The 26,766-nt window shown below is 38.5% G+C and overlaps 2 protein-coding genes across 4 annotated transcripts in view; one reads left to right on the forward strand and one right to left on the reverse strand.

Annotated features, from left to right (window-relative positions):
• The window catches only part of oca2 (oculocutaneous albinism II), a 49,348-nt gene extending 36,918 nt beyond the window's left edge, over positions 1 to 12,430 (forward strand). For both annotated transcript variants that reach the window (XM_058074142.1, XM_058074143.1), the window contains exons 22-27: positions 3,776 to 3,903; positions 4,986 to 5,045; positions 6,640 to 6,744; positions 7,033 to 7,126; positions 9,360 to 9,453; positions 11,752 to 12,430. In XM_058074142.1, the coding sequence (XP_057930125.1) occupies positions 3,776 to 3,903; positions 4,986 to 5,045; positions 6,640 to 6,744; positions 7,033 to 7,126; positions 9,360 to 9,453; positions 11,752 to 11,839 (569 nt within the window). In that variant the 3' untranslated portion in view covers positions 11,840 to 12,430. The remainder of the gene's footprint in view (positions 1 to 3,775; positions 3,904 to 4,985; positions 5,046 to 6,639; positions 6,745 to 7,032; positions 7,127 to 9,359; positions 9,454 to 11,751) is intronic.
• A 6,520-nt stretch (positions 12,431 to 18,950) lies between these two features.
• LOC131130065 (gamma-aminobutyric acid receptor subunit gamma-3) overlaps positions 18,951 to 26,766 on the reverse strand; it is a 34,154-nt gene continuing 26,338 nt past the window's right edge. The window contains exons 8-9 of one of the 2 annotated variants that reach the window (XM_058074152.1): positions 23,158 to 23,357; positions 18,951 to 21,093 (exon numbers count right to left, since the gene is read on the reverse strand). In XM_058074152.1, the coding sequence (XP_057930135.1) occupies positions 20,815 to 21,093; positions 23,158 to 23,357 (479 nt within the window). In that variant the 3' untranslated portion in view covers positions 18,951 to 20,814. Of the gene's footprint in view, positions 21,094 to 23,157; positions 23,358 to 26,766 lie in introns of those variants that run through there. The other variant, XM_058074153.1, reaches the window with a different exon arrangement.

The following is a 26,766-nucleotide window of genomic DNA, read 5'->3' on the forward strand; positions in this document are numbered from 1 at the left end:
GTGGCTTGCAAAGTGACACACCTGCAAGGTGAATGAAGCATTTTCAGGCACAAAAATGGAGGTTGTTGAAAGGCCGAAACACGCCCCCGATTCAAAGGTACATGACTGATGATGTGTCCCAAAATGTACCTCCTTCCCATGGCTGAGCTAGCTAAGTTCCCATGCCACTCTCTACATCCACACCTCATGTGATTACCATCTATTGGCACAAAGCACATTTTCCATCAAGATCCGGTGTATTTACAAACTTGGTGAGACACACAAGCACCAGTCTTGATGAGGCAAATAACAGGCTTTTTTTGAAGGTTTGAATGATCTCACAACAGGCACAATAATCCCTAACATCCCTTACACAGTGACGTCACTTCCTCTTCCCGAGCACTGGAACCCAGTTTTTTGATGATCTCTACTCTATTGGGTCGTAGGACTATATTATTTCATGTCTAGAGGACTCTAATCATGTTTAAAAAGTGTATTTAGAAGGTCATTAACAGGGTTTCTATGCTGTAAGTAACAAACTAGTCCATTTTGTTTACTCTATTGGGTAGTAGGACGATAAATATGACTATATTATTTCTTGTCTAAAGGGTTCTAATCATGTTAAAAAGTGTATTTAGAAGGTCACAAACAGGGTTTCTATGCTGTAACTACTATACTATTCCATTTTGTTTACTCTATTGGGTAGTAGGAGAATAAATATGATTATATTATTTCATGTCTAGAGGACTCTAATCATGTTTAAAAAGTGTATTTAGAAGGTCATTAACAGGGTTTCTATGCTGTAACTGCTATACTATTCCTGTTTACTCTATTGAGTAGTAGGAATATAAAGATGACAATATTATTTCATATCTAGAGGGCTCTAATTATGTTTAAAAAAGTGTATTTAGAAGGTCATAAACAGGGTTTCTATGCTGTAACTGCTTTACTATTCTATTTTGTTTACTCTATTGGGTAGTGGGAGGATAAAGATGACTATATTATTTCTTGTCTAAAGGGTGCTAATCATGTTAAAAAGTGTATTTAGAAGGTCACAAACAGGTTTTCTATGCTGTAACTCCTAAACTATTCCATTTTGTTTACTCTATTGGGTAGTAGGAGAATAAATATGATTATATTATTTCTTGTCTAGAGGGCTCTAATTATGTTAAAAAGTGTATTTAGAAGGTCATAAACAGGGTTTCTATGCTGTAACTGCTTTACTATTCTATTTTGTTTACTCTATTGGGTAGTAGGAGAATAAATATGATTATATTATTTCATGTCTAGAGGGCTCTAATTATGTTTAAAAAAGTGTATTTAGAAGGTCATAAACAGGGTTTCTATGCTGTAACTCCTAAACTATTCCATTTTGTTTACTCTATTGGGTAGTAGGAGAATAAATATGATTATATTATTTCATGTCTAGAGGGCTCTAATCATGTTTAAAAAGTGTATTTAGAAGGTCATAAACAGGGTTTCTATGCTGTAACTGCTTTACTATTCTATTTTGTTTACTCTATTGGGTAGTAGGAGTATAAAGATGACTATATTATTTCATATCTAGAGGGCTCTAATTATGTTAAAAAAGTGTATTTAGAAGGTCACAAACAGGGTTTCTATGCTGTAATTGCTATACTATTCCATTTTGTTTACTCTATTGGGTAGTAGGAGTATAAAGATGACTATATTATTTCATATCTAGAGGGCTCTAATCATGTTAAAAAGTGTATTTAGAAGGTCACAAACAGGGTTTCTATGCAGTAACTCCTATACTATTCTATTTTGTTTACTCTATTGGGTAGTAGGAGAATAAATATGATTATATTATTTCATGTCTAGAGGGCTGTAATTATGTTTAAAAAAGTGTATTTAGAAGGTCATAAACAGGGTATCTATGCTAAGTACCAAACTATTCCCAAGTAGTTCTAATAATGCGATTCTCATTGAACCTGATTTGCAGGCATACTTATTCTACCTGCTGGTTATTAAAAAGCAAGCCTGTGATATCCAAGCGGGAAAAAAATCCCTGAAATTCTTCTATTGTTCTTCTATCTCTCAACCTTGTTCGCTTAATTCCATCGCTTATGAAATGATTCCACCAAAGGACTAAAGCAATTACTGGTGATTATGAGCAATCACGGCGGATTCCTCTGAGCGGATGCACTTTTCCAACTGTTAATATCAGCAGGTGCCAACCTGTCCCTAAGATAACGTGCAGGTCATAACAGTACTGCCGAGCCAGAAAATGGATGATTCTCATTTATTTGGCTCTATATCAGAAATGTCCAATGTCTGGCCTCAGGACCATTTGCTGCCCGAAAAAGTATGATAATATAATAATAACGATAATACTGTATAATTAAAAACTAAATATATATATGATAATATACTAGGGCTGTCCAAAGTGGCACAGAGGTGTCGTTTGCCGTCGTTGACATTTTTTAATGTCCTGCCGCAGATTTGAACAATATCATTTCACATGCAAATGAACAAAAAAAACAACAGCAAAAATGGAAAAATGAGCATGTAGTTTAAGAATAAAGGTATATCATTATAGAAGCATAACGCAGTTTTAACACAATTTTTAAAATAATAAGATAGAGTGGAGCGGCACGGCGGTCGAGTGGTTAGCGCGCAGACCTCACAGCTAGGAGATCAGTGTTCAATTCCACCCTCGGCCATCTCTGTGTGGAGTTTGCATGTTCTCCCCGTGCATGCGTGGGTTTTCTCCTGGGTTCCTCCCACATTCCAAAAACATGCTAGGTTAATTAGCGACTCCAAATTGTCCATAGGTATGAATGTGAGTGTGAATGGTTGTTTGTCTATATGTGCCCTGTGATTGGCTGGCCACCAGTCCAGGGTGTACCCCGCCTCTCGCCCAAAGACAGCTGGAATAGGCTCCAGCACCCCCGCGACCCTCGTGAGGAAAAAGCAGTAGAAAATGAATGAATGAATGATAGGGTGGTTAACGTGCAGGCCTCACAGCTGGGAGACCCAAGTTCGATTCCACGCGTGGGTTTTCTCCGGGTACTCCGGTTTCCTCTCACATTCCAAAAACATGCTAGGTTAATTGGCCACTCCAAATTGTCCATAGGTATGAATGTGAGTGTGAATGGTTGTTTGTCTATATGTGCCCTGTGATTGGCTGGCCACCAGTCCAGAGTGTACAGACAGCTAGGATAGGCTCCAGCACCCCTGCAAACCTCGTGAGGATAAGCATTAGAAAATGAATGATTACAACTAGGGATGTCCAATATTGGCTTTGCTGAAAACCGATATGCCGATACTGTCCAACTCTCTATTTCCAATATTAATATTAGCCGTTACCGATATGTGTAACATGACATAACTCCTGTGGTGGAATGAACACATATATGAAAAAAAATCAGATACCGATATCACATTTTGAAACTGCTATCATCCCTAATTCCAAACAAACAAACCAAACTAAACAACAACGTATTAAGAGAATACACTCACAATAATATGGGCATAAAATCCTAATTGCACAAAGAAAACATACGATACTAGAAGAAAGTTGAAAGTTGAAACCCCAGCTATAATTTTACAAGAATAAAGTCAAAATATTAATAGAAAAAAAAAGTTCTACTTTGATAAACAAATAGAATAAACTTTACAAGTTCAAATAGTAGTTTAATAGTAAAAAACAACAGCAGAGACAAAGAGTTGCAAATTGACCAAAAAAAAATGGACTGGGAATATGATGTATGCATGATTTATGATGACCACCGGTCCATACATTATACTGACCTTTTTATTGTCTTCTACTCAGGTTGGATTGCCATCCTGGGTGCTCTGTGGCTTCTGGTTCTGGCAGACATTCAGGACTTTGAGATGATCTTGCACCGCGTGGAGTGGGCCACGCTGCTCTTTTTTGCCGGCCTCTTCGTTTTGATGGAGGTACCTCACCCCGCCTCTCTAGCTCCTCACAAAATATTAGTAGTGTCACGCCCTGTGTGGGTTTGCACGTGACAGGTTGAGTTTGAGTTACCTTTTTGGGCTTTGGTTTCCGTTTTGGACTCTTATTTTGTATTGGACTTCCTGTTTTGCCTCTTCTGCCTTCGTTGCCATGGCCACCCACACCTGTCCCTAATTTGTCCTCTATTTAGTTCAGGTGTGCGCTTCTCCCTTTGTGGGATCATTGTTGTTTGTCCGTCAGCTATGTGAGTTGCTTTTTCCTGCTGCAATTTCTGCAACAAATAAATATAATTTTCCTGCAATTGGTCCTGCTCTCTGCATCCTGGGGTCGCACCGCAACACAGACATGCCGAACCGTGACAGAATGATCCCACCAAGTGACGACGACCTCGCGGAGAACGCTTTCTGGACCTGGCAGCTGTACAAAGCCATGGATGACGAGGATATGACGAGACCGCCATGGGAAATAGAGAACAAATTAGGGACAGGTGTGGGTGGCCATGGCAACGAAGGCAGAAGAGGCAAAACAGGAAGTCCAATACAAAATAAGAGTCCAAAACGGAAACCAAAGCCCAAAAAGGTAACTCAAACTCAACCTGTCATGTGCAAACCCACACAGGGCGTGACAAGTAGTCCAGATCATACAATAATGGCGGCTCTGGGTCTATTCCTACGAGGGCGATGTCATCGGGAGCTACATACAGTATAATCATTCATAAATCATCACTGTATTGTGGTTGAATATAACCTATGTATTAGTCAGAAATGCCTATTTAAGCAAATGTTACACATTTTTATAGCAAGGGTGTCCAAAATGGCAGCTGGGGGCTGTTTGCGGGCAGTGACTGTTTTTTTATGAACCAGCGGCACATATAATTTAACAAGAAAACAACAACGAACATGGATAAGGGAGCGGTGAACAGGTAGCGTCAAATGTATTTGTGGCGGTGCTAATGTATCTGTGGCAGGCCAGCCCAAATCAACACACGAATGGGAAAACACCGTGCGAGTAATCACGCCGCCCGCTCGAACTATCTGTTGAATCATTTGTCTTGATTTTGCAGGCTCTGGCCCAGCTGCAGCTCATCGACTACATCGGAGAGCAGACGGCGCTGCTCATCAAAGTGAGTGTCTCATTTTGGCCAGCATCCCTCATGACGTGACGCAGGTGATGTCATATTACATTCCCTATGCTCCACGGCTAAAACAATTCAATGATTTTCTTTACATCTTGACTTTGCACTTCAAAATGCCATGCTATCTGCCGGGTGTAAGATTGCGGCGGTAATAAGCACGTCAGCTCCTGTTTAAGCCGGCGGCCCCCTGGAGAGCCAATAATCACTCCTGACAGGCGGCGCAGGCATTCGTAGCTTCTGACTTCCTGCGTTAAAAGAAACAGCACATCTGCATGCAAGCAGAGGACAGGTACAAGTGGAGAGATATGGGGGATGATGATGGGGGCAGAATATTATACATTAGTCATTGGCGATACCTGATACCATACCGATGACTTTTTTGTAGAGATGCTCATCACAGAAATCTCTCGTTTATCGTCCTTAATTGGTTCTCCACTGGGCCATGATAAGTGAGTTTCCACGAAAAAAGATTCCTGTTTTATAAATTGAGCACAGGAGACCTATTATGACCTTCTAAATACAGTTTTATCATTACTAGAATCCTCTAGACCAGGGGTCTCAAACACGCGGCCCGCGGGCCAAATGTGGCCCGCAGGACACTAGTTTGAGGCCCCCGCCTTGATATGAAAGTTTAATGTGGATGCTGTATGGTATCATGTACCCAGAAAAAATTATTACGTTTGATTAATGTTCATGTTAAAGGTTAAATAACTGTTAATAGTTATCCTCCCTATCCGTGTGGAAGTGGTAAGTTTTTGGCTATTTAAGTTTAAAGGAAATAACTTGAAGGCTACCGTTTAGGTCGCTAGCGCTCTAGTTTGCGAGTTAGCATGTGTCTCAAGACCCTGCAGTTGCGCAATATGTTGTAAATAAAAAGAGTATAAATGTGACTATAGTCGTGTTTTGTCATGTCTACAGGGCTCTAATAATGCTTTGTTCATTTGAATCTGAAAAAAATAATTTGTCTACCCACCAACTATATGTGGTTTCTTAAGTTTTTATTATTATATTTATTTATTTATTACTGATTGATTGATTTTCTTTATTCTTGATTTGTTTATTTATTTATTATCTATCTTATTTTGTGTAGAAAAAGTAAGATATTTGAGAACAGTGGAATGTTTTATCAGAGCTTTTCTTGTAGAAAATTGGAACCAAAGCGAAGTTTTTTTTAATTTTTTGGTTTTCAATAAATGCGTTTTTTTTTGGGGGGGGGTAACCTGATGCGGCCCAGTCTCACCCAGACCCTAGCTTCAGTGGCCCCCAAGTAAATTGAGTTTGAGACCCCTGCTCTAGACATAAAATCTCATCTACACTCTTCTGCATTAGCCAATATATTAGACATAATAAAAGAATGTATGACATACATAAGATGAGGAAGAGGAACACAAGTGACGTAGTAATAATAAGAAACTTCCTACGCTATAAGCGTTGAGGTGATTTTAAAAGGGCAAAGTAAAGCATTGTCCTTTAATCATATGCTCTTATAACAGCTGGACCATTGAAAGCAGCACTTGAGTCTCTGCTAATGGAGTGGAGTGCCACTGGAGTGTTTCATGAATTGCTCTTTCTTCTTTCCCAGGCTGTGCCGGAGGACCAGCGCATGGCCATCGCCATCATCTTGGTCATGTGGGTTTCTGCTCTGGCCTCCTCTCTCATTGACAACATCCCCTTCACAGCCACCATGGTGAGAGGTCACGCTTTTGGGTTTCGGGGTTACACCCTGGACTGGTGGCCAGCCAATCACCATTCACACTCAACCATTCACACTCACATTCATACCTATGGACAATTTGGAGTGGCCAATTAACCTAGCATGTTTTTGGAATGTGGGAGGAAACCGGAGTACCCGGAGAAAACATGCGAGAACAGAGATGGCCGATGGGATTGAACTCAGGTCTCCTAGCTGTGAGGTCTGCGTGCTAACCACTCTACCGCCGTGCAGCCACAGTAAAACAGCACTTCTTTATTCCAGATTCCTGTTCTCATCAACCTGAGTCAGGATGCAGACGTCAACCTGCCAGTAAAACCTCTCATCTTTGCCTTGGCCATGGGAGCCTGTCTCGGGGGTGAGTGCCATCATAGTCATCATTTCCAGGCTTATCGTGCCGACTCCAAGCCTTTCTGCCATCGTTTGATATCCATGCTGTGATCATGTATTAACAAGTACACTGATGATTCATTCATTCATTCATTTTCTACCGCTTATCCTCACGAGGGTCGCGGAGGTGCTGGAGCCTATCCCAGCTGTCTTAGGGTGAGAGGCGGGGTACACCCTGGACTGGTGGCCAGCCAATCACAGGGCACATATAGACAAACAACCATTCACACTCGCATTCATACCTATAGACAATTTGGAGTCGCCAATTAACCGAACATGTTTTTGGAATTTTTTCTCCTTTTTTCTTTTCTTTTTTTTTCTTCTCATTCTATTTTGACCGAATTGAATACTACTACTCATAAAAATATAATAATATAACAATAATCCATACATATATTGGCTATGCTGCTTATCCTTGCTGGGGTCATGGGATAATAATAATAATAATAAAAATATCATTATATGCAAATATAAAATATTATTATTACATATTATATATTATATATAATATTATTATATATATATATAGTATATATTATATATTCCATATTCCCTGTGATTGGCTGGCGACCAGTCCAGGGTGTACCCCGCCTTTCGCCCAAAAGACAGCTGGGATAGGCTCCAGCACCCCCGCGACCCTCGTGAGGAAAAAGCGGTAGAAAATGAATGAATATATTCCATATTATATATTATATCGTTGTATTTGTATGTGTATTTTATGGGAAAAAAATAATTTTAATGCATTTAGTTAGACCCATTTTTGTCATATTAGTAAATACCATTATTATCATGATTACCATTATTATTTAGAAAGTATATTACATAAATTACATGAATTCAATATTTAATACAATACATGATGTAATGTATTCCATGATTGGTGATTGATTTTCATTAGGTATCATTTTCTTTTTTTATTCATTTATTTATTTATTTTATCAATCTTTTTTTTATTTATTTTAAAAAATAATTGTAATAAATTTCCATTTTATTTAGCCACATATTTCTTTTTTTCTTTTTTTTTTAAATGATAACATTTCATATTTAATATTTAGTTGATGATTACAGCATTACCGAAACTTCTTTCCTAGTCGCATTGATTTAGCCCAGGAGCTTTGCTAGTTCTGTCAACACCAGCTACATGGATACATTCATTGGGATGGCTGTGTCTTCCAGCACTAGACGTGTGCTCCAGTCCTCAGGTAAAAATGCTGAAAGTAAACAAGCATCTTGTTGAGTCTTTGGGGCAAAATTGAGAGCTAGTGGCTGGTGAGGCGTCATGTTAGTCCGCTATTTAAATATAGTTTTTTGTGTTAGCTGCTACAATAACAATATTGCTGTAACTTGGTTGATATACATGTACGTTATGTAAATGGAACACAGTTTTTTGGATTTTTTTTGTGATTTTTTTTTCTATTTAGCATTAAAATAGGTACTTCCCATGACATCCATTGTTAACTAGCTCATATTAACATGTTTTCTGGTGTCATCATGCACAGAAAAGGGAAAGAAATATGTGTTCATGTTTCACATAAGGATGGGCAAAATTCCCCCAAAATTGTAGTTGCCCTTTAACTGAGGTGAGTGAGGCCTGTCATTTTTTGGATGTTGTTGTGGGGTCTTTTGTGACCTCTTGGATGAGTCCTTGCTGTGTTTTGGGGGTCATTTTGGTTGACCGGCCACTGTTGGGAAGGTTCACCGCTGTTTCATGTTTTCACCATTTGTGGATAATGGCTCTCACTGTAGTGGGCTGGAGTCCCAAAACTTTAGGGGGACAATCGCTTTTTCACGCAGGTCCATTTAGGTTTGGATTTTTTTTTTCTCAATAATAAACTGCATTTTGTGTTCAGTTGTGTTGTTATACTCTAATATTTACATTTGTTTGATGGTCTGAAACCTTTAAGTGTGACAAAAAATAAAAATTTAAAAATTTAAAAATTTAAAAATTTTAAAATTTTAAAATTTTAAAATTTTAAAATTTTAAAATTTTAAAATTTAAAAATTTAAAAATTTTAAAATTTTAAAATTTTAAAATTTTAAAATTTTAAAAATCTGCAAGTGAGTGTATAATTTTTCACCCCACTGTAGTTTTCCTATAAACATACAATTTACCTTGCTAATTAGTGTGCAGTCACTAGTCAGTGTAACTAGTTAGAAGTAGTTCATGTTCTTGACCATGTTGTTTGTGTGTGTGGTTAAAGGAAACGGCACGTTGATCGGAGCGTCGGCCAACGTGGTTTGTGCGGGCATAGCAGAGCAGCACGGCTACGGCTTCTCCTTCATGGAATTCTTCAGGTAAGCATCTTCTTGCAAACTGCTAGAAATATGTCACAAATCCCATCTCTCTGCCGGGATCTTGTTCAGAACGCCGCCGCCAGAAGGTCTGCTTGCATGTTAATGACCTGCATATGTTCCCATACTGTCTGCACACGCCATCAATATGCATGGAGTTGTTCGAGAACATTGAAAAGCACGCCAAATGCCCGTGTTCCTCCAGAGTCCATTTCATGCAAAAGTACATGGCGTGACACATTGTGCTCCCACTGTGTCTGAGTATGTATGCTACAGCAGAATCAAAGTGAGATGCAGTAAAGTCTGACCCCTCTTTGGGTGGTTGATTGGCTTGACTTGAGACCTCCCTGCTGCTTTAATGCTCGGAGGAAAAAGTAGCAGTCGTCACTCTTACTTGAGGAGTTTTCACAACCTTGAAAGATCGAGTGCAAGAGCCACAAAAGCGCAAGATCAGATGCGTTGCTGACGCTTTCAAGAACAGAAAAAGACGGACATTTTATCTTCAGAAATGGTTTCAATTAACCTGGGAGCACTTTTATAAAAGCTGTGGTTATTTGATTTATTTTTATTTAAATGGATTATATTTTTATTGTTAAATGTTTATCATTTTGTAATTTAATTAGATTTTTTTTAATGAATAAAAGTACAACTATAATATAATTTATAATATTTAGAATATAATTTAAAATGTAATATAAAATATAAAAAATTTTAATGACTAAAATGTTTAAAAAATAAAATAAAGATAAAAACTAACCACTACTTAAATAAAAGTGTCATTTATTTTTTAAACCGTTAAACATTTATTTAATGTAAAAAATAGTTTTAACATTTTTAAAAATTTTCCAACTAGTTCAGCTTTATTCTCGTCATTTTTCTTTAATATTTCTGACTTCATTTACATATTATTATAATTATTTGATTATTATGATCATGTTGTAATATTATTCTTGTAACATAACTTTTTACACAAGCCAATTTTCAAAGCAACTTTTTGTTGTTTGATTTTTATAATATTCCTTACGCTGCTAAAATGATATTATTTTTCCTCATTATTCTCCTAAAATTGTGATGTTCTCATTAGATTACAACTTTTTTCTGTTAATATTTTGACTTTAATCTTGTGAAATTACTGCTGATTTTTTCATTTTTGCAGTTTTTTTTTTTCAAGTTGTTTTGTAAAGTGATATATTTAGAATGTGCCACGAGCCCATTAAAAAAAACGTTGAAGGCTGCTTTGGATCCCCCCATTGTATGCTAACTGAGGCAAAACATTTTTGTTAACCAAAGCGTACGCTAACCGAGGTTCCACTGTATTTAGAAATGATTACCGACTTACAGGAAATTAGGTCTGTTTTCTGCAGAAATTAAACGCGTATTGTTGGAGGAAAAATAAAAATAAGAAAAAAATTGCTTATTTTTGGAAAACAATAACAAAAAATGCAAATATATAAATAAATAAAAAATTGCAAATTTTAGGAGAAAATTCATATATAACAATACAATTGTCACAGTATCTGGCGAATCCCACCTTCCGTCTGCTCAGAGAGGCAGGTGATGAGGAAGGGGGTCCCCTTGCGAACCATCATTGACATCACTGGCCTTCAAGGCCCAGTTGACAACCCCCACACCCACTCCGGGGTCCTCAATGCCTTTTAATGGAACATTACCATGATTATGGAGTCGCTCCCTGCTGCTTTCTTTATGACCTTCATGCATGTGTATGACGACAACCAAATGTAAACGTTTGATAGAGGTTACCGGACTTCTTCTACTTTTAGTCATAAGCGACATGGCGCCCGTCAAAAGTGAGTTCAGTAACAAACAATCCCTTTAGTCACGAGGCCATCACGGACGCCACGCTTGTAAGCAACATCTGCTCCAAATGACATTTTAACAACGGCGACCACCCCGTTCATTGAGCAGAATAACGCTAATAATGACAATAATAACTGCCGCAATATGCTCCTAACCTCCTCCTGGTGTCGGCCCAATTGATTGGTGCTGACAACTTGGGGGCAAAGTCTCCTGGCCGTCAGAGCCGCCATGTGTCCACGGAGGACATGGGCGGCGGCCAAGCGGAGAGCCATCTGCAGTCGCTCGGGCAAGGGAGGGCGTACAAAAGCGACGGCAGCCAAGGGAGTGCGCCATGGAGAGCACGCCAAAGTTCTTGCTGAAGCTTCAAGAAGACTTTTAGAAAGATGAAATAAACCTTTAGAAGGTTTTGGGTCACAGATACTATGCTACTCTATACGGGGCTGCATATGGACCCCCCTAATATTGTTGTCTTACCTCTGACAGGTTAGGCTTCCCCATGATGATCATGACGTGCATGATGGGCATGTGCTACCTGCTGGCCACTCACATTGGACTCGGCTGGAACATGTGATCTGGAATTTTGCCACGCCCCTAAAAACAAAAACAAAAAAACACTTGAAGCCTTTTCCACAGTGTGAAGGAAACAAGGCCTCCACTCAAGTGTGCATGGTGCTACCACAACCGCTACCGGCCTGTTTGGACCTCATCCACATGGTGGGACTACTCACAGCACACACGGACATGCCAGGACACTTTTTACTGCGCTGGTCTCGAAAACGTGTGCCACACGCAGGCCCCACACAGGCCCGGTCGTTTTGTGTGTGGCGTGAAGGCGGAAAGACCGTCATCATATTCACAATAGTCAAGAATATTATAAACGATATTAGCACTTTCTCACTGAAACCGCGTCTGATTAGAAGCACATTTGTGATTTGTTGTAGTTTCTTCCACCAATCAATGTCTATTTAATGTTTAGAAAATGGACAGTATCCTTAATAGTCCCGTCATGTAGCAACTAAAGTAGCTTCACCCGCTAATCATCCACACAATGGATATGAATAGTCATCATCATAGTGTTTGTTGGAGCGTTCGCTGGTGTAAAAATGTGGCCTCAATTATTCAACTCTCCACAGACACACAAGAAATAAAGTTGTCGGTGTTGTTCTTTCATGTGACATTCTACACCGTTTTTCATCTAGTTCCTCCCAAGGTTCCCAAACTGTCATTTGACATTACAAACCCGAGCTACATTGGAAAGCTACATTGGTTTTCTGGTATTTGGGGACTTAACAGTGAAAGCACATAGCTACTTAGCCAATAGCTACCTTTCTTACAGAGGAGTTGAAAACAGTGTTTGTTTCTCTATTTCAGGGCTGTCCAAAGTGTAGCCCACACATTTTGAAACAATTTAAAAATGTACACTTTAGCAAGAAAACTAAAAAAATAAAAACAACAAAAAAACAGCACAAATTTAAAAATCCAAAGAGAGAGTCATCATTTTACTAGCATAAAGTTTAAATATTAGAAAAATATGTTTTACCTGTATTGAACGTTGTAATATCATGAAAAGCAAACAAAACAACAAATACAGTTGGAAAATTAGGCTGTGAAAAAAGTTATGTTACAAGAAAGTCTAAATATTATGGGCATAAAATCTTTATTAGGGGAAACAATAATAATAAAAGAAAAAGTCGTTTGACGAGTCTAAAGTTACAATATGAAGAGAAAATTGTATTCTAACAAAAAAGTTGCACTTTTTATGACAATAAATTCACACTATGAGAAAACAAATTTTAGTAGCATTTTGGTTTAAATCCAGTCATCCGTTTTCTATGCCACTTATCCTCTGTAGGTGTGCCGGAGCCTATCTCAACTGTTTTTGGGCGAGAAGCGGGGTACATCCTGGACTGGTTCGGGCATACAAAAACCAAGGTACTGACTGTATTTTAACCTGGGCAGTATGTCAAAATGCTAACGAGTAGCACCTAGCAAAGTAGCACTGGAAGAGATTAGCCACACCTATAGTGATAGTTTTGGTGTTAAGGTTAGGTTAGAAGTTCAGTTTAGGTTAGGAGTTCAGGTTAGGTTAGAACTTTAGGTTAGGTTCGGAGTTCGGGTTAGGTTAGGATTGGAGTTCGGGTTAGGTTAGGATTGGAGTTCGGGTTAGGTTAGGATTGGAGTTCGGGTTAGGAGTTGATGTTAGGTTACAACTTTAGGTTAGGTTAAAAGTTCGGTTTAAGTTAGGTTAGGAGTTCAGGTTAGTTTCGAACTTTAGGTTAGGTTTTCGAGTTAGGTTAGGATTGGAGTTCAGGTTAGGTTAGGATTTGATGTTAGGTTACAACTTTAGGTTAGGAGTTTGAGTTAGGTTAGGAGTTGAGGTTAGGTTAAAACTTTGGTTTAGATTAGGAGTTCAGGTTAGTTTCGAACTTTAGGTTAGGTTAAAAGTTTGGTTTAGGTTAGGATTGGAGTTCGGGTTAGGAGTTGATGTTAGGTTACAACTTTAGGTTACGTTAAAAGTTCGCTTTAGGTTAGGTTAGGAGTTGATGTTAGGTTACAACTTTAGGTTAGGTTAGGAGTTCGAGTTAGGATTGGAGTTCGGGTTAGGTTAGGAGTTGATGTTAGCTTACAACTTTAGGTTAGGTTAGGAGTTCATGTTAGGTTACAACTTTAGGTTAGGAGTTCGAGTTAGGTTAGGAGTTGAGGTTAGGTTAAAACTTCAGGTTACGTTAGGAGTTGAGGTTAATTGATTAGGTTAGTCCTAAATTGAGGTTAGGTTAGCTTAGGTTAGAACATTAGGTTAGGCTGGAAGTGCAGGTTTGGAGATTAAAACTATTTTTTAAATTCTATAACTCTTTCTAACACTCATCAACAAACTAACAATACTCAATGACAATGACGACACTTAATAAAAAATGGTTTATTATTCCATAAATTTTTAATGGTCATGGTAATCCACATTATTGGTAGAAAAGAAAAGTATAGAGTAATGCACGGCACTGTAGAAGATGACATACGGGCAGCTTGACGCTGAAGGAGGAGAATGGGAATATCATGTGATTTCGCTAGCATGCATGCCAACACGGCAGCCCACAACATGTGACCCAAAGTACGCCATCAACGTCAACAACACAGGAAGCCCACAAACAAGAAGTTGAAAAATACATTACAGAGCAAGCGTGACGGTATAAAAGCATCCTGTCGACACACTGATGCTAGCGGTCACTTGCATGTTCTCACAGGAATTTAGTAGGAAAGAAAGTTTTGTGCTACATGTTTGGGTTTTGGTTCTAGTTTGGTCTTGGCTTGGTGTTTGGGGTTTTGACTGGGGTTACTGAGGCTATGTTTGGTGCTAGGGTTTGCCTGGGGTTACTGTTAGGGCTTGGGTTACAGCATGGGTTAGTGTTGAGGTTTTGGTTTGGCCTTAGGTTGGAGTTAGGATTTTGACTTGGGTGAGGGTTTTGCCTGGGGTTAGAGCGGGGGTTTACGATTTTGATTATGGTTAGGGCGGAGATTTTGGTTGAAGAGGTTACTGTTTAGGACCGGGGTTATGTTTGATGCTAGGGTTTGAGGTTGGATTGACAGTTTTAACTGGGGTTACTGTTAGGGTTGGGGTTAGGGTTCTGACTGGGACAACTATTAGGACTGAGGTTATGGTTGGAACAAGGGTTAGGGTGGGGGAATTGTTCGGCATTGGGTTGGGGTTAGGGTTCTGACTAGGGCAACTGTTAGCACTTGGTTTATGGTTGGAACAAGGGTTAGGGTGGTGGCGTTGTTTGGCATTGGGTTGGGGTTAGGGTTTTGAGTGGGGCAATTGTTAGGACTGGGATTATGGTTGGAACAAGGGTTAGGGTGGGGGTGTTGTTCGGCATTGGGTTGGGGTTAGGGTTTTGAGTGGGGCAATTGTTAGGACTGGGGTTATGGTTGGAACAAGGGTTAGGGTGGGGGTGTTGTTCGGCATTGGGTTGGGGTTAGAGTTCTGACTAGGGCAACTGTTAGCACTGGAGTTATGGTTGGAACAAAGGTTAGGGTGGGAGTCGGGGCATTGTTCGGCATTGGGTGGGGGTTAGGGTTTTGACTGGGGCAAATGTTAGGACTGGGATTATCGTTGGAGCAAAAGGGTTAGTTGGTTCTGTTTCACCTGTGGGTTGGACTTAGGTTTTTGACTCAAGTTACTATTTAGGACTGGGGATATGTTTGATGCTAGGTTTTGAGGTTGGGGTTACAGTTTTAAATGGGGTTACTGTTAGTGTTGGGGTTAGGGTTTGACTGCGGCAACTCTTAGGACTGGAGTTATGGTTGGAACAAGGGTTAGGCTGGGGGTTTTGGTTCGGCCTTGGTTTGGAGTTAGGGGTTACTGTTAGGGAGGCGTTATCGTTCGCTGTAGGGTTGAGGTTGGTGTTAAGGTTTTGGTTAGGGCTGATGTAAAACTGTAAAATAAAACAAGGAAAATAGTGAATATTTACAATCTACATTTCATAACACCCCTTCCAGTCTTTTGCCACTTTGTTGTGTCATTTCCAGCCAAAGATTATCTATTCAACCTTAAATTTGTCGAGATGTAAAAATCTTTTTGTAAAAACTGATAAAGTGATATTAACGGCAATTCCCAATATTTGTCTGAAAACGTCGCAACTTGAAATTTTGCTCCAAAATAGTGATGCTAATTTCTAAAATTCTAAATTCTGGTGAGATCATGGTTGTCATCAGTGACCAAAAAAAAAAAAAAAAACATCCCCAAACACGGCTACATCAGTGAACCATTCAGGTTTTCTTCAAGGTTTCCAACTTGGAACTTTCACAGCACTGCACTGAATACAACACAACCAACAACACTTTGAAGGTACCAACGATTTCATCCACATCCTGGCAAAATAAATCCATATCTGGATTGTCGCTCTTCCTGGATCAAGTGTACATAACCTCTTCATTAGCTAGCATTTCATTATAATTATTATTATGTAGTCTGATGAAGTACGTAACATTGAAAGTGTCGTCAACGTATAGCACCATTCAGGTATTATTGCATTGTGTCTAAAACGTGTATGTAGTGAAGGTAAAGTGTGGTAAGAGTACCACTGGTGGTACACAGGCTCCATCTTGTGCTACTCTGGAACGCCATACATTTTTCTTATTAAAAGGCATACATACTGTGTGTAAGTGCGAACACGGGCAACACATTCCAAAACTAAATTCCGATGCTAAGCGGAGGTAAAACTAAATTTTTTAAATGGCATCACAGTAATCCCTCGCTGCTTCTGCCTCTGAATTTTATGGCTTCACTCTATCAGGTTTTTTTTTTTTTTTAAATATATGAATTAATTGAATATGACTTATTCTTAGCTAAAGAAAATATACATATATTTAAGCAAATGTGATGTATTTTTGCCTAAATGAAACATTGCCGGGCATAAAATTGGCTAAATGAAGTAATATAGAAATATACAAAAAGGCATTCAGAAGACACACTCAAAGACGTTGTAATAATATGTAGTATTCTACACTTCTCACTAGGTGTCACTAATGTTTCCAAAATATTCCATTTACAAATGAGGAATCATAAGTAATCCAAACAATAAAATATGCTTTGTTGTGGAAATGAACGGGAACACTAAATCTGAGCATTGTACACTACAATTCAAAATCCAACGCTACACCAAATATACTTACTTTCGCTTACACTTTTGTGAAAGCCACATATTACAAGTTTGAAAAATAACCAAAAAAGCACATTTGAAATACTTAATAAAGTATAAATACTTAATTAAGCAACTACAGTAAGTGATCCCAATGACAGGAATTCATAAAAAATGACCTTTTAGCTTAGTGTTAGCTTAGTAAACAAAGACAGAAAATGATTTATAACTCTGAAATTAAAGATTTCATAAAAAACAACAATGTGTCAGTTTTCCATGTATAATTTTGATGTAGTTCGTGAAAGTGTGAAAATAGTGCATTGGTTTTGGGAAAAATGAAGTTCTACTAACCTGAGATCAGTTTTCCATGACAATCTAAGAAGTGAATTTAAAGTTGATGATAAAGGCATAGCTAGCTTTGCTTATTAAAGCTTACTTAGACTGCTAGTTAGCAACGTAGCTAGCTATTTTACTCCAACGCTCGATGTCAAACTTTGAGCGCTATTTGAAAGTCATCTAACTATTGTATTTTTATTAAATGAACAGCTTGCTAGCTGGTATTTTATCCCACTTGCTACCATTAGCTCGCTAGCTAGCACATGCTAGGTGCGCTATATGTACCAAAATATGGCCAACTCGACTATTTTGTCAAAACAAAAAGCTAGATAACTGTCTTAGTTTTTCAGTAAATAAATGAAAATGTCTGCTTTAGTGTAGTATGCTGTGTTTTAAGGCATAAAAAACACTATTAATCTATTAATCTAAGTACTCCTAATTTTGTCATATTGTACATATAGTAATGTATTTTACATGTTGTATCAGCCACAATTTACCATTAATGGTATATGTTACAGTAAATGTGGACAGAACAATCTGTATTCTTAACATAATTCCTTGATCATCATCGCCGCGGTACACATCATTTATGTTTACTGACTGTACCCCGCCCCGGGCTCCAACCAGGGTTTGGAGAAATTTCGGTTCACTAGCCGTCGAGCTAAAAGCCCGGACTGTCAACGTGATGTCCAGCAGGTGGTTGCTTGAAAACTGCCAGCAGCTGACCCAGGGGTGTCCAAAGTGCGGCCCACAGTTTTTCACATTAAAAAAATTAAAAAAAAGGAAACTATGCGCAGTAATTTTCTAACAATAAAGTATAAAAAAATATATTAAGAAATCAAAATTGTAATCCAATGAGAATAACATCAGGATAATGTCACAATGTCACAAAACAACAAGTAAAGTTGGCATTTTTCAAAGATTAGCCTGCAGAAAACATTCTAATTTTATGAGAATAAAGTCCAATATTCATGAAAAATAAAATCATAATTACGATTAGAAAATTTCCAGGGGGAAACTTTAATAAAGTGCTAAAACTGAAACATTTTCAGAGAAAAATGGTCAATAGTCAAAATATTAAATGTGAAAGTATTCTAACAAGAAAATGTATTTTATGAGAATAAAGTCAAAAACATTATGAGGAAAAATAATGGAATTTTATTAGCATGAAGTTGAAATATTAAAGGAAAATGAATTTATTTTTTAAGTTGGACCGTTATGGTGACGAAAAAGTTTTAGAAATTTTGAAATATTAGGTTAGGGTTGTATTAAGGAAATAATATTCACCATAAGAAATTTGAATAGTGTAAAATTAAGTGAAAAAAGAGCTGAAATGGAAAAATTTTACAAGAATAAAGTCAAAATATTAAGACAAAAAGTCATATTGTAACAAAACAAAACCATTTTACCATTTTGTGACAATAAACTCAAAGTTCAGAATTGAAATGTTAAAGGAAAAATACACAATTTTGAAAAAAAAAAAGGATTATTATGAAAAAAAATAAATAAATACATAAAGTTGTAGTTTATTTTAAACTTTAGTGTAGGGAAAAATAATATTGCTTAATATTAGGGGTGTTCCGACAATATCAGTGACCCCCCCCAATCAGCAAAACATCAGCACAAGACAGCTCAACTCATCGCTCATCTCTGTGCTGCATGGACACCCCTACCCCCCCTCCCTCATCCAATCCTAAACGTCCAATCCCTGTTAGTATGCAAATGAGCCAACAGGCAGCCCATTAGACCCAATAGACAACTAACCTCAACTAAATCAGGCTGTTTTTTTTCTGTTCATTTTTCCTTAAGGAGGTTGAGGAGAATATAACATCAAAGGTTCTTCTATTTGGTGATGCGGAGCAGGACTGCAGGTGGATCACAAGCAAGATGTCTGGATTAGCCTGCTGCTGTGTTTAATGTAACTCTCCCACATGGTGGCGTATGTGGTGAATGACGCGCATTGTTTCCTCTGATGCGCAGTCCAGTGGGCACTAAGCATTTAAAGACGTTCATTTGATTGGTTTAGATTACACTCGGCTGTGTGTTAAACCCTCTCACGCCTTCTCTCCTCCCTCTTTGCCACTTGTGCCGGTGGAAGGAACATGAGGCGTGGGTGCGCAGCACTGCGCCAGACAGCACAGCTCATAAAAATTATGCGGTACCTAAATGAGTAGCTCTTTTAGCCATTTTCATTCAGTAAAAGTAGCTCTCACAGGAAAAAACCTTGGTAATATAGCTAATATAGCCGGTAGTACATTTAATCGGCCGATTTCACTCATGGATTATCAGGATCGGCATCGGCAGCATAAAATCCTGATCAGAATATCTTTACTTAATATATTAGAATATTACTAGAATAAAGAAACGATATTATGGGAATTAAGTCATAATATTATGTGAAGATAACATTTAAGAAGAAAGTTGAAATATTAAAAAAAAATGGAAAAACATTCATTCATTCATTTTCTACCGTTTTTTCCTCACGAGGGTCGTGGGGGGTGCTGGAGCCTATCCCAGCTGTCTTCGGGCGAGAGGCGGGGTACACCCTGGACTGGCGGCGAGCCAATCACAGGGCACATATAGACAAACAACCATTCACACTCACATTCATACCTATGGACAATTTGGAGTCGCCAATTAACCTAGCATGTTTTTGGAATGTGGGAGGAAACCGGAGTACCCGGAGAAAACCCACGCATGCACGGGGAGAACATGCAAACTCCACACAGAGATGGCTGAGGGTGGAATTGAACCCTGGTCTCCTAGCTGTGAGGTCTGCACGCTAACCACTCGACCGCCGTGCCGCCAATGGAAAAACAAAAAAGCAAAAATGGGAAAAAAGAAGTTCATTCATTCATTTTCTAATGCTTATCTTAACGAGGTTCGCGGGGGGTGTTGGAGCCTATCCCAGCTCTCTTTCGGTGAGAGGCGGGGTACACCCTGGACTGGTGGCCAGCCAATCACAGGGCACATATAGACAAACAACCATTCACACTCACATTCATACCTATGGACAATTTGGAGTCACCAATTAACCTAGCATGTTTTTGGAATGTGGGAGGAAACCGGAAAACCCAGCAAACTCCACACAGAGATGGCCTAGGGTGGAATTGAACTCACGTGTCCTGGCTGCGAGGTCTGCGCGCTAACTGCAGAGTGAAGTCGATAGTAGTAATAGGCTTTTTCACCGACGTATAAGACAGAGCTGAAATGTATCTACTATAAAACCTCTTAGCATATCTTAGCATATCTTGAAAATATGAAAGGTGCATCCTGTCATTTTTAAATATGCGGCCCTCGTCAGAAAAAGTTTGGACACCCCTGAGCTGAACCCCCCAAGAACGCAAGCTCGGACTTGATGATGAGACGTTTCATGAAACCCTTTTTCGGCAACGGTGTGCAATGGACTGAAGGCACTGAGACTTTGTTTCTCCGTTTCACCTTCGCTAACAAGCCTGTCTGGGTTGATTGTATCCGGTTTATTGTATCAGGGTGTGCCAGTCCAAACGAAGGCTCTCCAGCAGTGAACATCCAAAATACTGCTTCAGTTTCCCCTTGAATGCATCGTCACGTACAACTAGAGGTAGAGATATCCCACCCAGTAAACCACGTTGAAGAGCAAGAAGGACGTGGGGAAAAAGACCCGCGAGTAGGCGTCCAGCTCCAGGAGATCGATGTGGACGCGTCCTCGTCGCCATGCACCGTCTTTGCACTCCTCGTAGCAGCAGAAGAAGCTCTGGCAGTCTTTGCCGTCCAGGCACTCATAAGAACAAGTATCCTCAAAGTCTTGCCAGTAGGTGGAGTTGTTGAGGGCGATGACCGTGTGTGCCGGGCGGCCACCCAAGACCGAATAGTTCTGGCCAAGACAAAATCATCATAATCATCATCAATTGCGTACTCCCAGCAAATCAATCAATTGTTCCCATAACTGATCACTAAACACTTTTTTATACTTGTACATGCCCAAAACTATTGGAAATGCATTTATGATGATTCGGGGGGGGGGGGGGGGGGGGGGCACGTTTTCCAGCGTGGGCCACAAGTGATACCGTATATATTTCAAGAAAAAACTGCCAGTCAGCTTCATCACGTACAGCATGTGAAAAAGCCTATTATTAATAATTATACTTCCAATATTATGACTTTCCTGTGATTGGCTGGCCACCAGTCCAGGGTGTACCCCGCCTCTCGCCCGAAGACAGCTGGGATAGGCTCCAGCACCCTGCGACCCTCGTGAGGATAAGCGGTAGAAAATGAGTGAATATTATTATTTCATCCCATAATATTAGAACATTTTTCCCAATGGAATATTCCAAAAATTACTTGTTTGTTTCTTATAATCCATTCATTCATTCATTTTCTACCGCTTTTTCCTCACGAGGGTCGCGGGGGTGCTGGAGCCTATCCCAGCTGTCTTCGGGCGAGAGGCGGGGTACACCCTGGACTGGTCGCCAGGTGAAACAGGGGTTTCTTATAATATTATGACATATTTTTCCTTTCATATTTCAGCACTACGCTACTAAAATGACATTATTTGGCCTCATAATATGACAAGTAAAATTGTAAAATGTTGACTTTTGGCTTTTTTGACCTGCAGCACTTAAGATAACTTCATTCATTCATTCATTCATTCATTTTCTACCGCTTTTCCTCACGAGGGTCGCGGGGGTGCTGGAGCCTATCCCAGCTGTCTTCGGGCGTAAGGCAGGGCACACCCTAGACTGGTCGCCAGCCAATCACAGGGCACATATAGACAAACAACCATTCACACTCACATTCATACCTATGGACAATTTGGAGTCGCCAATTAACCTAGCATGTTTTTGGAATGTGGGAGGAAACCGGAGTACCCGGAGAAAACCCACGCATGCACGGGGAGAACATGCAAACTCCACACAGAGATGCCCGAGGGTGGGATTGAACCCTGGTCTCCTAGCTGTGAGGTCTGCGCGCTAACCCCTAGACCACTGTGCCGCTTAAGATAACTTAAAAAAACAAAACCAAAGAAAAATCTGCACTAATTTTACGAGAATAATGTCAAAACTTAAGATAATAATAATAAGATAATAACAATTACAATGAGAAAATGTCTTAACTTTAACATTGTAATATTAAGAGGAAAAATGGGAGCATAAAGCTGAAATATTAAAGAAAGACTTTTGGAATATTATGAGCAACAGTTGTAATTTTTGGAAAAATTGGTTGCAGAACAAGTTATAATCTTATGGGAAGAAAGTTGAAAAGTAAAAAAACAACAGCAAAAAGAGAAAGTTCTACGAGAGTCAAAATCTTAAGAGTAAAACTCAAAAAAGTAAAAATCAGAATTTTTTTTTGTCTTTCCAATCATAATATTATGAGAAGCAAACAAAATTAAAAAAAAGTTGTTTGGAAAATCCAGTTGGGGAAAACATTATAACAGTATGTGAATAAAGTCAAAATATTACTAGAAAAAATATAAATAGTTGGGAAAAAATGCAAAGAGTGAACTTGATATAAATAATAGGCTTTTTTTTACCTATATGCATTTTTTTTGGTCAAATATTTATAAGTTCTTATCATATCTGCATGTGTTCCTTGATGAAATACCAAAGTAACAAAGTTCCATCCTTTCATTTTTCACTATGTGACCCTCACTGGAGAAAGTTTGGACACCCCTGATTTACAATATTCTCCTGAGAAAGCCAAAAGCTGACTTTGACTTCAATATTGATAATTATAATAATTGAGCGCATATTTTGCGTGGTACAATGGTCAAATGTGACGCAGCATCTTCAAAGTAAAAGAGTTCTTGGAGGACGGCATCACGTCAGCAGTCAAAGTGCTCTTGCTCTTTCGTGGAAAGCTGAAGTGACCTTGTTGATTTTATGAAGGTTCTTATTTCCTACTTCAATACAGGGAAAGGTTGAAAAGGCTGACTCACATGTCTTTTGCTCTCCATGCACGTGGGCCTGCGGGCGCTGTAAGAGTAGTAATTCAACGTGGCGTACTCCATCAGAGCGGCGAAGACAAACAGGAAGCAGACGGTGACAAAAAGGTCCATGGCGGTGACGTAGGACACTCGGGGGAGGGACGTCCTGGCCACCGTGCTCAGGGTGGTCATGGTCAGCACTGTGGTTATACCTGGGGGACAGCGATGCACGCACACCTCAATTTCATAGAAATACAGCAAATAATGCTCATCCAATCATATTATATCTATTATATTCATGGAGAAAAGATTTTACAATATAATCATATAACATAAATAATATAATGAATAGTTACAAATATAGTTTGGACAAACAAAACAATGTACGTTCTAATTTGGGGGAAATTAAGTTAGGGACGTTCTAATGTTATAAAGTCCAAATATGAGAAATATGAGAAAATAATCATGATATGGGAAATGGGCAAAAGCCAGCCAGGCTTTTTCACCAATATGACAAAACAGAAATGCTCCAAAATATATGTTTTATTTTCTCTTATTATGTTTACTATATTGGGTAATAGGAGGGTAAATGTGACTATAGGGGTGTTATGTCATGTACAGAGAGCTCTAATAATTAAAAAAAACATTTTGAAGGTCTTAAACAGGTTTTCTCAACCTGATATATTTTATTTTCTCTTATTATGTTTACTATATTGGGTAATAGGTGGGTAAATGTGACTATAGGGGTGTTATTTCATGTCTAGCGGGCTCTAATCATGTTAAAACCATGTTTTGAAGGTCTTAAACAGATTTTCTCAACCTGATATATTTTATTTTCTCTTGTTATGTTTACTATATTGGGTAATAGGAGGGTAAATGTGACTATAGGGGTGTTATGTCATGTACAGCGAGCTCTAATAATTAAAAAAAACATTTTGAAGGTCTTAAACGGGTTTTCTCAACCTGATATGTTTTATTTTCTCTTATTATGTTTACTATATTGGGTAATAGGTGGGTAAATGTGACTATAGGGGTGTTATTTCATGTCTAGCGGGCTCTAATCATGTTAAAACCATATTTTGAAGGTCTTAAACAGGTTTTCTCAACCTGATATATTTTATTTTCTCTTGTTATGTTTACTATATTGGGTAATAGGAGGGTAAATGTGACTATAGGGGTGTTATGTCATGTACAGAGAGCTCTAATAATTAAAAAAAACATTTTGAAGGTCTTAAACGGGTTTTCTCAACCTGATATATTTTATTTTCTCTTGTTATGTTTACTATATTGGGTAATAGGTGGGTAAATGTGACTATAGGGGTGTTATTTCATGTCTAGCAGGCTCTAATCATGTTAAAACCATATTTTGAAGGTCTTAAACAGGTTTTCTCAACCTGATATATTTTATTTTCTCTTGTTATGTTTACTATATTGGGTAATAGGAGGGTAAATGTGACCATAGCTGTATTATTTCATGTCTAGCGGGCTCTAATCATGTTAAAACCATATTTTGAAGGTCTTAAACAGGTTTTCTCAACCTGATATGTTTTATTTTCTCTTATTATGTTTACTATATTGGGTAATAGGTGGGTAAATGTGACTATAGGGGTGTTATTTCATGTCTAGCGGGCTCTAATCATGTTAAAACCATATTTTGAAGGTCTTAAACAGGTTTTCTCAACCTGATATATTTTATTTTCTCTTGTTATGTTTACTATATTGGGTAATAGGAGGGTAAATGTGACCATAGGGGTGTTATGTCATGTACAGAGAGCTCTAATAATGTTAAAACCATATTTTGAAGGTCTTAAACAGATTTTCTCAACCTGATATATTTTATTTTCTCTTGTTATGTTTACTATATTGGGTAATAGGAGGGTAAATGTGACTGTAGGGGTGTTATTTCATGTCTAGCGGGCTCTAATCGTGTTAAAACCATATTTTGAAGGTCTTATACAGGTTTTCTCAACCTGATATGTTTTATTTTCTCTTATTATGTTTACTATGTTGGGTAATAGGAGGGTAAATGTGACTATAGGGGTGTTATGTCATGTACAGAGAGCTCTAATAATGTTAACAAAAACATTTTGAAGGTCTTAAACGGGTTTTCTCAACCTGATATGTTTTATTTTCTCTTATTATGTTTACTATATTGGGTAATAGGTGGGTAAATGTGACTGTAGGGGTGTTATTTCATGTCTAGCGGGCTCTAATCGTGTTAAAACCATATTTTGAAGGTCTTATACAGGTTTTCTCAACCTGATATATTTTATTTTCTCTTGTTATGTGTACTATATTGGGTAATAGGAGGGTAAATGTGACCATAGGGGTGTTATTTCATGTCTAGCAGGCTCTAATCATGTTAAAACCATATTTTGATGGTCTTATACAAGTTTTCTCAACCTGATATGTTTTATTTTCTCATATTATGTTCACTATTTTGGGTAATAGGAGGGTAAATGTGACTATAGGGGTGTTATTTCATGTCTAGTGGGCTCTAATCATGTTAAAACCATATTTTGAAGGTCTTAAACAGGTTTTCTCAACCTGATATGTTTTATTTTCTCATATTATGTTCACTATTTTGGGTAATAGGAGGGTAAATGTGAGTATGGGGTGTTATTTAATATCTAGTTATTACCAACACAATTTTTAGATGAAATTATCTCATTATGTTAGTATGTATTTTTTTCTTTCAATATTTTTAACTTTGGCATATTGATGGGTTGGTTGATGAAATTGGGTTGGTTTGAGCGTGCTTCATAAAGAAAAGTGTTCCCTCCTCCCGCCTTGGGTTTTTCTGCATGAGGCCGTGTGGGGTAAAATTCGGACACCTTTGGCTTGGGAACCGTGAATGCTTTTAGCGAACAAAGCTGCCAGAATGAGAGTGATAACCCCTGGGTGGCCCCCTGCTGACTCAGCACCCTGCTCTAAACGCTCTACGGGGCGACACCGTCCTTTGCTGGCTTGGCTGCACTTGAACGTCCGTCATCAAGACCATCGTGAACCATCGAGATCCAAGAGATTGAAAGCGGCAACTTAACGACACTCTTCGTTTTGTCACTAACGAACACGCCGTAAGATAAGTGCATGGAACGTTCATGCGGTGCCACTTCGGTGTCATGGGTGAGCGCCGCTGCACTTCAATTAAGCTCTGAGACAATCACGCCGTTCATCCAAATTAGCGCCTCGACCAGAACACTCTGGCTCGCTACTTTAGCTCTGGTCGAAAGAGGTGCCATTGCTTCCTGTTGCCCAAAATGTGCCACATAGTGAAAGGATGCAACTTTGATGCAACAGCTAAGTAGTTACGTATATTTCACGAAAAACTGCATCTCAGATTTCTCATACAGGTGAATTACTATCAACGTCAATCTTTTTTTCTCCATTCTTACATTTTTTTTAAATTTCCAAATATTTTTCACCCTTCATCTTAAAATAATATTTGTAAATTTTCTTCTCATGATATTATTACTTCATTCCCACAATATTTTAGCTTCTTCCCCTGACCTGATTTAGTTTTCTTTTCTTTGTTTCTCGTCTATTATCATGTATAAAAACAAAACATATTTTCTCTTGAATATTTTACTGTTATGTTGCTACAATGGCATTATTTTTCCT

Source organism: Doryrhamphus excisus, chromosome 5, assembly GCF_030265055.1.
Source record: "Doryrhamphus excisus isolate RoL2022-K1 chromosome 5, RoL_Dexc_1.0, whole genome shotgun sequence".
NCBI classification, from domain to species: Eukaryota; Metazoa; Chordata; class Actinopteri; order Syngnathiformes; family Syngnathidae; genus Doryrhamphus; species Doryrhamphus excisus.